The sequence below is a fragment of the Archocentrus centrarchus genome, chromosome 20 (genome assembly GCF_007364275.1).
Source record: "Archocentrus centrarchus isolate MPI-CPG fArcCen1 chromosome 20, fArcCen1, whole genome shotgun sequence".
NCBI classification, from domain to species: Eukaryota; Metazoa; Chordata; class Actinopteri; order Cichliformes; family Cichlidae; genus Archocentrus; species Archocentrus centrarchus.
The window spans coordinates 12,204,856-12,222,437 of record NC_044365.1 but is presented as its reverse complement, the minus strand read 5'-3'; the positions used below and the strand labels follow the sequence as shown (position 1 = coordinate 12,222,437).

Below are 17,582 nucleotides of genomic sequence, written 5' to 3'. Positions count from 1 at the left end.
TGAGCTCCTGAGAGCGACCCATTCTTTCACAAATAGAAGCAGTCTGCATGCCTAGGTGCTTGATTTTATAGACCTGTGGCCATGGAAGTGATTGGAACACCTGAATTCAATGATTTGGATGGGTGCATAAATACCTTTGGCAATATAGTGTATCTCTTAGATAAGTGTGTTGAAATCCAGACATCTGCCTGCAAAAGTCCAGTGTTTCAGTATTTTTTTACATCATAACAGGCAACTCTGACTTTACTAAGCACTCAAGTTTAGTTGCCTATTTTAGAACAGCTATTGCAAAGTAGGTTCAACCTCAGCAGCATGAAGCTAAGATGACCATCTCTCAGCAAAATGATGCAATCAGCAGAGACAACACTGAACAACATAAAAGAATATATTTGCTCATTATTTCATCAGCACTTGTTTGCATTCAGAATCATTTCTCCGTAATGAACAGCAGTGACTTTCAAATGCCTCTGTCACCAGTTACTTCTAGCTCCAACACACATGAATGTTCACTGTCTGTTGATCTGGCTGGCAAAAGGAAGTGAAATGTCTCGGCTGGTTTTGTCACCTGGTCTTTTTTTCCTTTCGTCAGCTTCAGTTAGGAGCAGATAAAAGACAACGGTGTTAAAGTAGTGAGTGAGCAGCTCCATCTGAGCCTCACTGTACCAAGTTGCTAAAAAAGCATCTGCTTCTGTTCCCACTCTGCCCTGTGCTTGGCCAAGTTTTATGAGCCAAAATGTGATTTAACTCATGTCAACATATTGTTCCCCATGAGCTGTTTTCTCTTTGTCTTCTCTAGCCAACCTTAGTCTCGTCTGTTTCATTGTCCCAGTTAGTCATGTTCAGAGTCAAGTATCAGGAGTGGGCGGGCTGTGATTTCCCTCTATGCTGATTGTGCTGACAGCCGCAGAAAAGCATTTGCTGCAGTTTCTAATTATTTTCACCTTTGAAAGCATCAGCATGGCCCCAGCTTTTCCTGTGTGCTCTCCGTACATTGTTGTAGTGTATGTGCGCGTATGCATGGAAATGGGATAACTTTAACATCTTTTCATCTGCAGTGCTGGCCACTTGTGTCAAGGGGTCCTGACTGGAAATATTTCATGAAGCTAGGGGGAAAAGCCTGCAGACTTTCTAATTAAAGCCGTGTCCTCTAGCGAAGTGGACTGCTGACATGAGTGAATGTAAGGTGATTATAGATAGTGCACTGTCTTTAAGAGAGCATATTGTAGGTTTGAGCAAATGCTCCATCCCTGTGGTCTGCAAGTGTGCACATACTAAAAGTTTTAAAGTTTTATTTTATTTATTTTTTTCTTTTAGAAAGACATAGTTAATACTCCATGTCTGTTCCAGGTTGCTGCTGCAGTGAAAGTCTCTGTTGCTGATGCAACCGAGAGGCAATTCCATCTACCTACTAAGGGAATGTAAAGGCGGGTATAAGAAAAGCCCCTGTGGATACACAACCGCAAGGCATCTTTTATTGACGCTGTCACACTTGTGCTAAACTGACTGTAAAGCATGACATTTGAAAATTGGAAGGGAAAGTGACTTAGAGGAGTTGAGCTCTGATAACAGAAAAGGCTGTGAAAATAGGGTCAGATCCATCCTTAGAATCATGTACACGTTATACACGTATGTTATACAGATATTCAGAAGTTATACTATAATTACATTCTCTCTTTAATAGACTATGCAGATTTTGCTTACCATCATTTCCCTTGGAGTTATGCGTTTTTGAATGAAACTGTCAAAAAATAAATTGACAAACTACTTCAACTACCAAGGTTAATTATGAAAATTCAGCTATGGTAACTGCTATCTTCTTGGTCTGTCTACTGTGAGAGTGATACCTTTAGCTTAGCATAATTGACTTCCTGGACTTATCACTGTCATTGCTCCAATCCTCCTGATTTACAGTACAGGGTGAATCCAATTACCTGTGGTTCTCTGTCAAGCTGTCTGAGTGAGAAATGGCCTTCATTTTACCTGTACAGTGTTGGCAGCCATCTTAACTGCTTTAGATTAGTAATCCAAAGACAAAAGGGACTAGGCTTTCAAAAGAATCAGTTAACAGATGCACAAGTACAGTCACGAGAAAAGGAAGGTTTTACAGCACTCTGCAGTTCTGTGAAAAACTAAGTACACCCTTACTGCTTTTATAGGAACTGAGAGTGTAAGTACCAGCTAGGTTATGCTAAGCAAATGCACTTGATTAATTGTTCATCAGCAAGTTTGGGCACCTGTATTAAAGATGTTTTGGCAGTTTGCTAGTCTGGAGCGTTCAGATGTGTGTTAACACGATGTCACAATCTTCCCAGGAGTGGACGTCCATGCAAATTCCCCCCAAGGTCAGACCGTGCAATGAAGGTGCAAGAACCCCAAAAATTACATCTCAGACTCTACAGGCCACAGTTAGCATGTTAAATATTAACGCTCAAGATGGTAAATTAGAAAAAGAGTATGGCTTGTTTGGAAGAGTAGCCAGGAGAAAGCCTTTTCTCTCTAAAAAGAACATGGCAGCATGGCTTAGGCTTGCAAGGTTGCATCTAAACAAACCAAAGACTGGAGATGTTTGTGCCGTGTTTGGCAAAAACCAGACACAGCATATCAGCACAAGCACCTCATACCAACTGTGTACCACAGTGTTGGAGGGGTCATGATTTGGGATTGTCTTGCGGGACCTGGCCACCTTGCTAGCATTGAGTTGACCATGAACGTGTCTGAGTAGAGATAATTGCGAGGCCATCTATCAGCTAAAGTTTGGCTGAAAATGGGTCATGCAACATGGAAGTGATCCTAAGCACATCAGCAAATCTACATCAGAATGGCAGAAAAAGAAGCAAATCAAGGTCGAAGTCCAGGCCTTAACCTGACTGAGATGCTGTGGTGGGACCTTAAGAGAGCTGTAAATGAATGGCTGCCTGCAAACATGACTGATAAGGTCATAAAGATAACAGTTGCTTCAAGTTGTTGCTGCTAAAGGTGGTTCTACAAGGAATTAAATCACGGGGTGCAGTTAGTTTTTTTTTTTTTTTTTTCTCCACAGACCTGCATACAGTCATGTGAAAACTTTCTTTTTTACATGACTGTAAAGTGTTCTAGTCACTGAGCAGTGCAGGGGAATGCAGAATGTCTTGGCCCTTGTCTAAATTAGTATTAATTTATCCTAATTAGTAGCTGCAAAGCCAATGCAGTTACCAAAAACAACAGTTCCTTTTAATGACCACTTGAGGCTGGCTACAAAAGCAAGTCAGTCCCCATGGACTCCCATTTTAAAATGTCAGGACATTATGGTGGCTACTATGATCTTTTATATACAGACTATGATAGCATTTTTCATGAAGGTTCAAAGTGCACACACTGATTGGCTGATTAAAAATAAGGCAAAAGTTAAAAAGAATTACACTGACAGCATAAATCAAATGGACTTACAGGACAAAATGTGACAGTATTTTTTATTATAGAGAATGTGAGCCCTCTTCAGTTATTTGAATTCAGTGGTATCGAACTTAAGGCATCACAAATCTCCTTTGTCACATGTCGACATTGCAAATAACCTGAAAAATGCACCTTTCCCAGTAGATTTTTGTTTGCCTTTCATTGCTGTTATGAGAGCTGGATAAGCCCACCTTTGTTTCTTTCCTCTCACATGCAGCTGCTCTGTTTTGTTTCTTTGCTTTCCTTTCTTTCCTTTTTTTTTTTCTTTTCAAAGCTGCAAATACGAAACTAAACCATAATGCTCATTGCTGCATTGATTGGTGCTGAGATTTACTTCCACAATGTGCATTTATCATTCGTTGGGCCCCAGTGGAATTAAATGACTCTCAGATTCATGTTGGGATCCTGCCAGAGTAAATATTGTTGTCTGCTGCTAGTGATTACACACAATTGTTCCTAAGCTATTAAATTTGCAAAATGGCTCTGTGATAATGGAAACAAAAGCAAAGACCACAGGAAGTCCAGAGTTTCTGAAAGACTTTGTCTAATGGTAAGCAGGTGTGTGGCTGAATTCAGATCTCATCACTTGTCTTGAGTTTGGATCGGCCGTATTTAAGTCATGTACTGATCAGTTTTCGGAATGAACGTTCCACCTCTGTATTGTAATGCCACTTCTCATGCTGTTGAACAACCCTTCGGTTGCCCTTGGCGCTGAGTGCCAGCACATTCCCCATTGACTTTGATTCCTGAGGAGCAGCAAAAGAGCGATTCAAAGAAGTCCTCAGCGGGGAGGGTCAGGCGGGACAGAATACAGATCAGGGGAGCCCTTCTTCTGCTTGTATTTGTCCTTGGAGGAGAGTGAAGGAGAATGGCTAAAACTATCCCGCTCTAGAACTTTTCTATGTGACATTAAGAGACTGGATAGAAGACATTAGACCCTTTCTGTGTTTGTCTTATGAGTCCTCATCACCACTTAGACTGCTACCATTTAGGACATGTTCACCTATTTGTGTATGCATTCAGTACTGCAAAACAATCCCAGATAAGAACAGACACCCTCTTTTGGAGAAATTATGTCCTTCAGGCATGTCCCCAGCATTATCTGTTTTCAGTGTCATATTATTAATTAGTAAAGCAAGATAAAAATATTTACACAAATGTGTCTACAGATGGGGTGTGTGCATCTAAAGTTGCTTCTGCATGTGCATGTATTTAATGATTTTTTTTTTTTTATTACGTATTATCAGACATCACTGTTTTAATGTTTAATAATTAGGTCTTGCTGCAGTTTTGAATGTTACTATCCTCCATTTGCTAATCAATCTCTCTTTCCCCTGTTTTCCTCAGGTCACTTCCAGCTCTCTCCCACTGTGAACATGCCACAAGACGACATAGTAATGATCGAAGACGATAGGCCACCGCTGCTTCCTGCACACCTGTCTGACCAGTCGTCGTCCAGTTCCCACGATGACATGGGCTTTGTTGGCGAAACCCAGGTTCCCTGGATTCATGAGCTGCCTGGGCAGAATGAATGGTGAGCTGCAGGTTGTTCTTACTTTGTGACGGTGCCGGCTGAATTATTTATGGCTTGATGGACTTCATGAAGCCCCCGTGTGGGAGAAAGCAGGAAAGTGTTTATATGAGGTGTAGCTTGGCTAGTTTGTCTGTGCAGCCAAAGTCTCTGCCGGGGGGGGGGGTTAGTTTTACCTAGACCGGTGAGCATCTAGAGTTTTTGAATGTTTTGCAGAATGTTATACAAATGACTTTGGAGGAATGTGGATGCATTTTCAGTTATTGCAACCTATTTCCCATATTTATTGGATAGTGTAATGACTTTTCCTTAGTAGAAATTGATAAACTGGACAGCCTGCCTTAACAAACCAGAAAATAAAGTTTTCATATCGTACACTGTGGGATGGTAATGACATGCTGCTTTAGGGCTCTGCCTGGAATCCTAAAATATGAGTCTGGGTATAGGTATGTAACACTGTGTGTGTGTGTGTGTGTGTGTGTGTGTGTGTGTGTGTGTGTGTGTGTGTGTGTGTGTGTGTGTGTGTGTGTGTGTGTGTGTGTGTGAGAGAGAGATTGTAATGGGATGAGCAGCAGTAGTCACACAGCACGACTGTTAGGGACCCATACACCACTCCAACCCTAACCACCTGTGGGATTTCAGCACCCCACTCCTTTTGCAGACCGCACCCCAATTGGTGTGTCCTCCTGACACATTTAGACATGAAAATGAAACCTGGATCCATCAACCTTTTCAGAAGACTGAGGTCTTTAAAGACCTCAGCTGGATGAGCCAAGGAACCGGCAGACACATGGGAGGTTAAAAAAAAAAAAAGAGTGGTATTTCAACACGTATATCTGCTTTAAAATGGTATTATTCAAAAGAGGAAGAGTTACACTAAAATTTCACCTGACATTTCCTGAATGATTGCAATGTTCAGGTACTGGAAATTTATTGCCAAGACATCCAATCATTTCATAATTCTTGTCTGAATGACAGGAACAAGGGAAATCAGCAACTGCATTTTCACTAAGCACTTGTTTCCAATTCTTGCAATTTTTTTTTATGGTTTTTCTTATGATTGGCTGTTTAATGTCACAGGTATGCATGCAGCAAGGAGCATGAAGATGGTCCTTTTGGCGTTTGCCACAAATAGAGATGCTCTGTCTATTTATTTCCTTTTTTATTATTTTTATATTGTTTTCCCCCGGAGCTCTCTACCCTCTCACGCTTTCTTTCTCTCTCTCTGTCTCATTTATTATAAATGACTGGATTTGCTCAGCATGCCTGTTGTGCACGTGATGTCAGAGGTTTGTCATAGTGGATTAGGTCCACAGCATATGGCTGAAATGCACTCAGATTTCCTCACACACTCCCCATCTATAAACTCACACAAATACACAACCACATTCATGCACATGCATGATGTAAGCACATAAGGCAGGAGTGTGCTATATAGCACTGCCTAGGGTTATTCTGAATAATTCATGTCCTCAAAGTCTCTTTCTCACACACATACACAAACACAAAAACACACATCGTGCACACATTTTTTTTTTTATGCAAATGCTTACAGCTGCTTAAACACATCAAGTGTGTATCATTATTCTGACTGACTTACACCCTTTCTCATTTCTCTTTTCAAGTGCCCCCAATATCCCGCCACACACACACACACACACACACACACCGAGTTAACAGGCATACTGAGCCAGCAGGGGATGTGGGTCAGCCAGACTCCAATGTACCGGAACTGTTACTTTTTAATTAAGCTTTGCAGCAGTGCTGCCAAGGGTCTATATGTACTGAATATGCATTGTACAGAGCTGTGAAAGTCTCACCTTTGGCCTCCAGTATTATTCAGCCTTGCATCCTCTTGGGAGATGCCTTGCCAAGGCCATACACCCACAGTGCATGCACAAAGTGCATAAAAGGCTGGTTGGCTGGTAAAATCATTGTAATTCATGACCTTTCTCTTATTGTCCTTTTTTCCCCCCCACCCACTGGAATTGAACAAATTCACATTTGCTATTTTCTGCTATTTAATCCCCTTTATTCATTTGTTTATTTTCTTTATTGCTAACACTGTATGTGACTCTGTTCACACACAAACGAGCATACCAGCTGGTTTGTAAGATTCATTCCAGCTTATTTTTCTCATTAATTTTGGGGACAATTGAAAGCCAATTTTACCATTTGGTTATGATTATTAAGAGGAAATATCTACTAAACCAAACAGTAACTCTCTCTCTGTACCAGGGTTATTATAGTTAACGAAAACGAACGAAATAACGAAAACTGAAATTGAAAAAACATTGTCGTTAACTGAAATAAATAAAAACTATAATTAAAAGGAAAAAACGATAACTAATTAAAACTGAATTGTGAGTTTACAAAACTAACTAAAACTAACTGAAATTATCGATAAACTGACTTTCATTTTAAGCCTTGTGGATTGATATGAAATCATTTTTTCCGCTCTCCGAGTTTAAGCTGGGAGCGCCACAGGACAACTGTGTGAGTGCGCATGTGCGTGCGCTCACCGCGCTGGTCCGCAAAGTAATGGCTGCGGTCTGCCGAGAAAGCGGCAGAGTCCCGTATGGAGGTTCTTTGAGTACAAACACCTGCACACGACCACAAGGTAATTAACACACACAATCCAGCTACACAAGCATAAATGTGGACATGAGGTCGGCAAGTTCCGTAGGTTATATACAAAGACCCTGCAGGTTTAATTAGCGAGCATCTAACCAAGCTAGCTCCAAAACAGAAGCAGCTTCAGGTGGTGAGAACATCAGGATGCAGCTGGATTTGAGCTTTGACTCCTTCAAAGAGTTTGTTTTTGTCAAACACCACTTGTAGGTGTTGTTAATCTACTGCACTGATGCTGAACTTTATTGTGGAGTTTATTGTAGAATTTATTGAGTTTGGGAGTTCATGTTTTTCTTTGTTTCTCCCTGTTGATGTTCATGTGTGTCCTTAATATTACACACATTTAGCATGTCTTGTGAACAGTTGGTTGTTGAATATATTTCTTTAAACTGTATCTTTTGTCAAGTTTTCATTACACAATAGTCACTTTTGCGCCTTGAATCTTGCACCTGATTAGGTATGAAAATACTAAAACTAATACTGAAACTAACTAAAACTAAGCATGAAACCAAAAATAAAAACTAATAAAAACGAGAAAAACCACTCTGAAAACTAATTAAAACTAACTGAATTAAAGAAAAAAAAGTAAAAACTAACTAAAACTAAACTATAATGTAAAATCCAAAACTATTATAACCCTGCTCTGTACAAGCAATTCTTTTGTACAAGAAGAATAGTTTGTATAGTATTACTCTGCTGTGTTTTCTGTTACTGATGTCAGCCTTGTAGAATTTTATAAAGGTACAGTCTCACCTTTCCTTAGCAAATAATAGCTAAACTGGACTAGGTTGGACCCTGAGGTAAATGGTTGTCTGAGAGGAAGAGAACCCGCCTCATATATATAGTTTTTTTTGTGACATCACTCGCTAATACCATGTACTTGGCTTGTGTTCTGAGTATGTGTGCATGCATAGTCTTTGTTCATATTTTTCTGAATGAAAAAAATAAGCCTGTTTCCCTCCCTTCACGCTTAGTGCTGCCTCAGTGTTTCATCGCTTTTACAGGCCTCAAATGAACATAAAATGAGTTGTAAATATTACAACCCAGCGCTTGTAGATCTTAAAATGCTAATGCACAAAGATCCAAGCTTTTATGTGTTGCTGCTGTGTTACAGCCCGTTTTATTGGTATGATTATTAGCACTGGCAATGGCAGTGTTGCGCTTTGTCAAACTAGATTGGGACTTGAAGCCAGTTATTAGTTCAAGTCCAGGTAATCGTATCTAAAACTTCCTTCGCCATGCACTTGATTGATTGAACCTGCAGCCAGATGTAGAGAAGAGCGTTTGGATTGCTTTAGTCCAAGATGTCAGTGAGCAGGGTTAACGAGTGTGTGAGCGTGATTCAAAGCAGTGATGGAAGCCAGCATGTCTGTCAGGTTCCGCTGGATAAACAGGGGTTGTAAATTATTACTTTGAATATCTGTGGTCCTGACCTGAAGCAATAATTCCCTAAGCTGTGTCTCCTCCTTCGTTCATTAGTTTGAATCCAAAGCCAAACAGGAAAGGCCACGTCTAAATGATTTACAGTCCGACAGATACAAAGAAGGGTTTGATATAACAGCTTTGCACAATAATCTGGATCACTGTAAAGATGAAAAGGTTTGTTCTCTTGAGAATGGACTGTGGAACAGAGAGTCAGTGTCAGAGAAATTTAAGGAGATGTACTTTTATGTCCGGCACTTCTAAGGTTTCTATTTTCCACCTGGTTTTCATCCCAGAAGTTGACAAAGTGGAGTTGTAGGGTGTGTTTGTACTGGCTAATTGGAGACTCAGTCAGTTTCTCTTTTTAAGTCTGTATCTTCATAGTCCAGATAATGAGCTAGTTGCTGTATAGAGTTACTTACTGAAGAGATGTTTCAGTCAGTGTTCCAACTATCTGCTTTCTGAAGTATTCAAAAACTATCGCAAAGTTTTACCTTTGTTTTTGACTGCTCAGCACCGTCACCTGCATCTGTATGAATATTGCTTCTTGACAACAATCCCTCCTTGGTCGTCCATGAAAGCCTCACTGAGATGCCATCAGCGGTGTCCTTCAGAAGCAAAAATAACAGCTCTTAAAAGTACTCACACGCTCGTATTGTAATGTAGCACCGGAAGAAAACAAAATAAAAGATCCTGTGCTCGAGAGAAGACAAGTGCTCAAATCATCTTCCCCTTGAAGATGAGGCTCTGTGAGAGAATGCAAATATCTCTGCTCCTAACAACAACACCTTCCTGTTTCCACAGTGATTTGGTTTTTAGTTATTTAGCTCCTCATTTAGCCACCTCTGTTTCTCATGCACAATGTAGCTGACTGTACTAATGGAGAAAAGTATAATAAAGTATTTATTTTTGGCATATGGATTAATGTAAAACTGTAATTTGTCATGAAATGTAACAGATGGCAAAAGTAATGTTTATAACAACTTATCACTTTTGCCTTTAATTACAAGGTATTCTAACTGTATCATATACTGCACTGTAGCACTGTTAGATGCCAAACTTCCTGGATGACAATCTTTACAGAGTAGTAAAAACAGTGTTTTGGTCTCTATGGCTTGTTTCACCTGCATACCAGGGTTGAATTCTGCTACTTTAAGCTGCTGAACTGGAGCGCTTTTATAATGGTTGCAACAAACCTACTGTTTGTTATAAGAAATCCATGCTGCAGTTTTTGGTGGTTGAAATTCTAGCATTTTCTAGCAAGTTATTAAACCCTAATAAGCAGGTATCTCTGTCTGTTCATCGGCCCCTTTTACTCCACTTCACTAAACCCTCTCGTCTAAATAGGGTCATTTTGGCTCCAGAAGACAGATGCTAATAAATCTACTCGAAACTTCAAAATAAAGCTGCTGGAGTCACTGGCTACACCCGTTTTCTGTACGCAATTTGGAATTGAGTGAATGTCAGTTAGAGAATCCTGGGTTTCACAGTGCACCAATTTATGGGGTTAACTCAGAATACTCATTTTAAAAAATTTTAGATTCAGGAGTAGGAAAGTAAGTCATCAGAGCAGACAAGGATGTTCAAATTTACTGGGCATTTCTTCATTGGACCATTAGGGGCACTGCCACAAAGCTAATATAAACTAGAGCACCACGTCTGTCCTCCTGGTTTGGACATCAGTCTGGGTAAGCCTGACAGAGCGGAAGATGGGTGTCAATTCTCATTAAACAGAGAGAGAAGAGAAATGGGCAGCAAGAGCGACAGAGAGAACGAAAGAGAGAGAGAGCGACAACTAGACTGTGTCCTTCTCTGTCTTTGTGAGATGTCACAGGTGGAAACATCATTTCCCAGGCAGCTCTGAAACACTCTGTCAAGCAGCAAGGATGGAGAAGGACTCCAGACAAACATCCTCACACATCCATTTTTCACACCCACAAATACACACAGCTGCACTGATGCACTCAGTCTCACGAGTGTTTAGATACACATTGGCTGGTAAACAATTTCACAAATTAACATATAAAGTGGAAACGGTCCGCACAGACGCGAACAAACAAACTTTGCAGGCAGACTGCCTACTTCAGTTGACTCCCTAATAGTCTCTGTCATCAGCAATGTAACTAAGAATCAGAGTGCTCCTTTAAGCACATGTTTTTCCCATCAAACTATCAGCATAACTGCATATAAATGCAAACAGCCCTGTAGTTACATGCATGCGCACATTCACACACTATTTCACTAATCTCAAATCACCATTTAAGTTGGTGGTGACTTTAATGCCAGACAGCACGCATACACACTCACACACATTCACCGCATATTTTTTTTCCTTACATGCTATCACCCCTCTCTAGCTTTATGAATATTTAGCATTTCTCAGTGATGCACCATTCCTACAAGCATGTCAGGCATGCTCTCGTTTCTTCAAGAGTGTGCAATTGCAGCTTCCTGCATTGCACGCTCTGTGTTTGCGTGTGACCTGCTCTGCGTCATTGTGACAGGGGTGCAGCTTAAACCCAGCATGAGTGATGCTAACATAGCCTGCGCACACACACCAAAGTATATCTTTGCCTGGTCCTTGTCAGTCGCTGTCCCGTGCAGCAGACTGGAGCAGTCAGTCTGGCCAAACTCAATTAAAGCATTCGTAAACCAGGCGGGGAAAGAATGAGGGAGTCGACACAGGAGGGCGCAGACGGACAAAGAGGTCTTAATTGATCTTGTTCTCTCCCTCTCCGCCTCTCTCGGCAACTTCATCACAATTAAAAGGGAATTACGACAAATCACAGGTGCAGCTGCTCCGCTGTGTGGCACTGATCGAGCCATGTTGTTTTACAGTATTTATATTCACATTCAAAGTCAGATGATTTATGTGTGCAATTAAACGAGTGAAATAAAAGTAGTAATCTGAGCTGTCCTTTGTTTAAAGGCACTCACGTTTAAGAAATAAACAAAATGAAAGTAGTAACTTTATATTTCACCTTTTTTTCCCCCCTTCTAGCCAGTATTTTGACTGCCTAGTGTCCACTGGTGCTAGCAAAACAAACCACTGCACCAGCTTCTCATGCAGGACTTCATACAGTGATTGAAGGCAGCTCCAAGCTCCCCGACTCAGCTATGCATCCAAGCAGTCAACTGAATCGCCCTTCTCAAACCTCAGAATAACCATTTCAGAAGCACCTTGCTGGGCATTGCTCTCCACCTCTTGCCCCCTCTCTGAGGCATTGAAACTAATATAGAGAACCCCACCTGCTCAGGGTGAGCTGCATTAAGTAGTAGTAGAGACTTAACTCTTTGGGGTCAGTTTTAAACAAGTAAAAAAGGTTTGGAGTTAAGCAAAAGAAGTTAAAAATATGTCACCAGGGTAATTGTGAGCACAGGGGGCTTTTAACACACGCCGCTTAGCAACGAGGCCAATGTGCAGTTTGACACATTCAACTTCCTGCGAGGAAGTACGGAGTGAAGAACATAATCATGTAAAATGTAAGTTAAAGCTGTGGATTTGCCTGTGAGGAATTCTCAGTGCTATTTAATTTTAGATGATGGGAGTACTTTGAATGGGGAGGAAAGCATCTGCTCAGAATGGGGGGGGGGCATTGCTTTTAACCACTGTGTGCTTAAAAAAGTAAGAGGTAGAGATGAGGGAATCTTCTTATTATAATGATTGTGGCATATATACAGTGGGGGAAAACAATTATTTGATCGCCTGCTGAATTTGCAAGTTTGCTCAAAAAGACACGAACAGTCTCAAATTGTTATGGGAGTTTCATTTTGATGGAGAGAGACACAATATCACCCAAAAATCCAGAAAAAAAAGCGCATGCCCTACAACCCAGCCAGAATTCTGGCTCCCACAGATCAATCAATCAATTATAGATCTCAGCTTGCTATGTGTATGAAGCACACCTAGCCACAGAATCAGTTTATTCCATTCCAGCCTCTCCACCACCCTGATCGATACCAGAGAGCTGTCAAAGGATGTCAGACACAAGATTGCAGACCCGCAGAAGGCTGGAATGGGCTACAAGACAATCAGCAAGAAGCTTGGTGAGATGGTGACAACTAAAGGTGCCATTATTCAGAAATGGAAGAAATATAAGATGACTATGAATTGCCCACAGTCTAGAGCTCCATCTAAGATTGTACCTTGTGGGGTGAGGTTGATCATTAGAAACACTATACGGCAGGAGTTTATTAATGATCTAAAGTTGGGACCACAGTCACCAAGAACACCACTGGTAACACACTATGCTGTCATGGATTTAAATCTTGCAGTGCCCACAAGGTCCCCCTGCTCAAGAAGGCACACGCACATGCCTGCCTTAAGTTTGCCAGCGAACATCTAAACCCAGTGTTTGGAGGAAGAAAAGTGCTCAATATGACCCAAAGAACACCTTCCCCACAGTCAAGCAGAGGTAGAAACATTATGGTTTAGGGCTGTTTTTCTGCTAAGGGTACAAGATGACTTCATCATATTGAAGGAGCCAATGAACGGGGCCTTGTACCATAAAATCTTGGACAAGATCCTCCTTCCTTCAGCCAGAACACTGAAGATGGGTCATGGATGGGTATTCTAGCATGACAATGACCAAAAACATACCACCGAGGTAACAAAAGCGTGGCTGAAGAAGAAGCACATTAGGGCCATGGAGTGGCTTAGCCAGTCTCAAGACCTCAGTGCTATAGAAAATCTGCGGAGGGAGCTGAAGCTTCGAGTTGCCAGACAGCAGCCAAGAACCCTAAAGGATTTAGAGAGTTTCTGTAAAGATGAGTGGACGAAAATCCTTCCTGAGATGTGGGCAAAAAAAAATGTCTTACCGCTGTGCTTGCCCACAAGGGTTTCTTCACCAATTACTAAGTCATGTTTTCCTTGGGGATCAAATACTTATTTCACTCAATGACATTAACTTAACAGTCACCAAAATTTGTAGCCATTTTTTTTTGAGTCACCACTAAACACGGAGTGAAGAATTAGAAAAAGCTCCACTGGTGTATTCTAAACATCATAAATGTGAGCTTTTTATTATGTTGTTTTAAAAAGAGTGATATCTAATTCAATCTCAAGATAGTTTAAACCTATGACAACGATCCAAACTCAGGAATTGCCACCTTTTTAAATAGTTATGGGTTCTGCCACTGAGACCTGAGGTGCAAGTTCTGACAGCAGGTACCTCTGACTTAAAAAGCTATACAGAGCAACACAATTGCGGCTTCTCTTCAGGTTACCCTAGATCCGCATACTAGGCATTGAGTCACCGCTCCGTATGTACCAAAGTAAATCAGAGATGGTGCTAAAATGGGCAGCAGCTTAAACCAACAGCTCTGACCTCCGACTAAGTGAATTTACACCACCTGCTCTGCTGCTCCCTCTGAACTTCACTGTTTCTTCGCGCAGATTTCTCACTGTTTTTTGCTCAGAAAAGCTGGGTTCCCATTAGGCCCAGCTGCTAGTCTTTTTAATTACTCTCATAAATGGTTGTGCAGTCGTCAGCTCTCTGTATCTGACTGACAGCCCCTGCGTGATCCCACCTGCTGGTTTCTCACTTTTACCTATGTTGTCTGCATGTGCAACCGGCTCAATAACACAATGCTGGCAAGAGTAAATGAAATCTAAATTCAGGCTGAAAACGCGTCCTTTCTCGTCTGCACCATCTCAGTCACGCTCCGACAGATGACATTTGCGGAGGCAGAAGAATACAGGCCATGCTGGGTTTTTTTTCCGAAATGATGGGATGAAAAAAACAAGGGATGATGTATAAATGAATAATACATCTGTGCTGTCATTCCTCTGTTCCTGCTCCACCTCCCGCTCTTCCTGTGTCATCTGGAGATCGTCCTGCGAGACAGTCTGATCTTAGTTGGGGTTGTCAGGTATGGTTGACGATAAAGTAACACGTTGATGCCAGCCCCTCTGTGACACATGAAGCAGCTCTCTTGTTAAGTGGGGTTGACGACCTAAATAAGAATTGTTTACATGGAAACAAGTGCAAGCGTGCCTGCAGTTAACTGATATTACAAATACTGAGGGGTGCTTCAAGGAAGATCTGCTCCAAGAGGATACATTTACAAATATCTATTTCCTCGCAACTTCTGAAGTTCTATACTTGCAGTTACAGTGTTTGACTTGGGATTAAAGCTCTGCAAATACAGAGAAATAAGATCATTTGGTGAAAATTCTGATGCTATTTTAATGGTCACGTATGAGCATCATGAGAACAAAAGAAACAGCGGCGTGCAACATGTATTGGATTACAGTGTCACTGCATCCCCTATCTCATGTCTGCCCTCAAATTGCGAGATGTTCTCACCTTAATTGTGAATGCACTTTTCTACATGCAAATACCAGTGTCCACTTCTCCTGACCTCCTTTTCACGCTTACCTCCGATTTTCAATTAAGATCCAGACAAAGATAGAGGATCTCAAACAGAGTGTGCTACAGTGGGTTGGGCCTTGATGCTGCTCCAGACGTATTCTTTTTTTTGAATGGCTGTGACCCCAGAGAACCCTCACCTTACTGGGATATCATGCATCTAGGCCAAGCCCCACTTCCCACTTATGGTGTGTGCTGAACCCACAAAGCAGAGGTGTAGATGTCCTTAATTAGAAAAGTCTTTGAAATTAAAGAAGTGCATGTGTGTATGCGTATATGTGAGTGTGTCATTTTCTGATAGTAAAGGGGTATTTGGGTCTGTGTGATCATTAATAGGAGGATTGTATTTTTCAGTCTTATCATCAGTATGGCTTCTAGCCATCCAAGTGCAACTTTATGTACAGTGAAGATGACTGCAAAATATATCTTTAATAGAATAATCTCCAGATGAAAGGAGTGACTTTACGTTTGCCAGTATCTAATACTTCTTTTTGTTCCTTTGTCTTTTCTTCCTAACAAACTGTAGCTCGCTTAGTCCAGACGCAGATCCTGACGGTGCGTTCCAGAGGGAGGGGTTTGGCCGCCAGAGTATGTCGGAAAAGCGCACCAAGCAATATGACAGTCCTGCACAGCTGGAGATCATCAAGTCCCGCAAGTCCAAGAGCATGGATTTAGGCAAGTGCTAAGCAATGCCCAAAGCATTTAACAAGCACACGTTAAAGGGAAACTTTGACATTCTGTGAAATGGACCACACGTATGTGTTGTCTTATTGTCTTAGTTTTCAAAGGGCTTTCCCTTTTTCGCTGATGCACACACACACACACACACACACACACACACAAAGAAACACACACCAGGGGCAGGAGAGTTGATTTGCATCATGCTTACGATTCAGTGTCTTGCCCATGGACTCTTTGACATGTGGACAGGAGAAACCAGGAGACTGTCATGCCACTGTATGGAGGGTTATGCACTGGTTTGTTTATAAGTGGGAACCTGTATTTTCCTGAGCCTGTGCTGGTTACCTGTCAATGTCCTGCTAAATGACAAAATATCATCTCACTTAATTTAATTTAATCCAACAACATGCATGCCAAAGCATGCCAGTAATATTTAGTGTACGGATATGAAAGTACTTTTAATCTTTCCACATTTGCAAAAAGTGAATTGATTTTTTTTTTTCTTTTGCAAAAAAACTTTAAAGCCTAATTTCAGGCAGATTACAAACCAAAAGTAAATGCACCTCATGCACTAGGGAATTTTTGAGCAGGAAAAGTGTTTGCACTTGGGAGACCAACATGGAAAAAGAAACTGATCCTGTACCTTGTGATGATTGTGTCTCAGCTCACAGCTTTGTCCACTCAGTGTTCAGCATGGATTTGTTTATAGTAAGACGTAGTTCCTTATTACTTGTCGCTCCTTTTTACCTGGACACACCAAACACATGATGAATTTGTGACTACTCAAACACTTAAAATTACTCACCATATGCAGGTGTCTCAATAAAGGCACTTTCTAAAATAGCAATACACACACAGTCACTTCAGTCCTGTCCAGCCACCTCTCCTCTTTTGGCCTTCATTTCCCATGGCCCTTTGTCCAGTGGACCATGGATAAAACACAAGAAGCAAGTGCACAATGTCTAGTGATGGGAACGCCAGTCAGATACAGGCCTGCACAAACACAAACACACACTCGCACAAGTACACTCTCAAACAGACAAACTGTATCCAGGGAAGAAGATGGTGTGAGCTCTGAGCCTCTCCCACTGAGGCTGAAGCAGACGCTGCCTTCTCTCGGATCACTGACTAATCATAACAGATAACAGCCAACTCTCTTCCACATGGAGCCCGGAGACCTGTAGAAATCTTTGACTTGCCCACAGACTGGTGTAGGTCTGGGCCACTGCACTGAGCTCTGTGGGGTCTAGATCCTTTGTAATACCTTCTGTCCACTATCAAAACTTTTCCACAAAGTAAACCCAGACAACACAAACTTTGGGAAAAGAAAATTGTCAGCCATTGGGTGGGTTTTTTTTCAGCAATCAGTCAGCCTAAAATATCTTCCATTAAGTTCTCAGTCTTTAAAATATAATTAGCTATTACTGAGGACAGGAAGTGAGCAGAATGGACGGGATGCTAAGATAAGTCTTTGATGCTGTTCTCATCTTCACAAATGCACATTTTATCAAAGA

At 41.3% G+C, this 17,582-nt stretch overlaps 1 protein-coding gene across 3 annotated transcripts in view; it reads left to right on the top strand.

Moving 5' to 3' along the window:
- pard3aa (par-3 family cell polarity regulator alpha, a) overlaps positions 1 to 17,582 on the top strand; it is a 315,863-nt gene that overhangs the window by 196,568 nt on the left and 101,713 nt on the right. For all 3 annotated transcript variants that reach the window (XM_030756195.1, XM_030756194.1, XM_030756193.1), the window contains 2 exons: positions 4,780 to 4,966; positions 15,914 to 16,062. In XM_030756195.1, the coding sequence (XP_030612055.1) occupies positions 4,780 to 4,966; positions 15,914 to 16,062 (336 nt within the window). The remainder of the gene's footprint in view (positions 1 to 4,779; positions 4,967 to 15,913; positions 16,063 to 17,582) is intronic.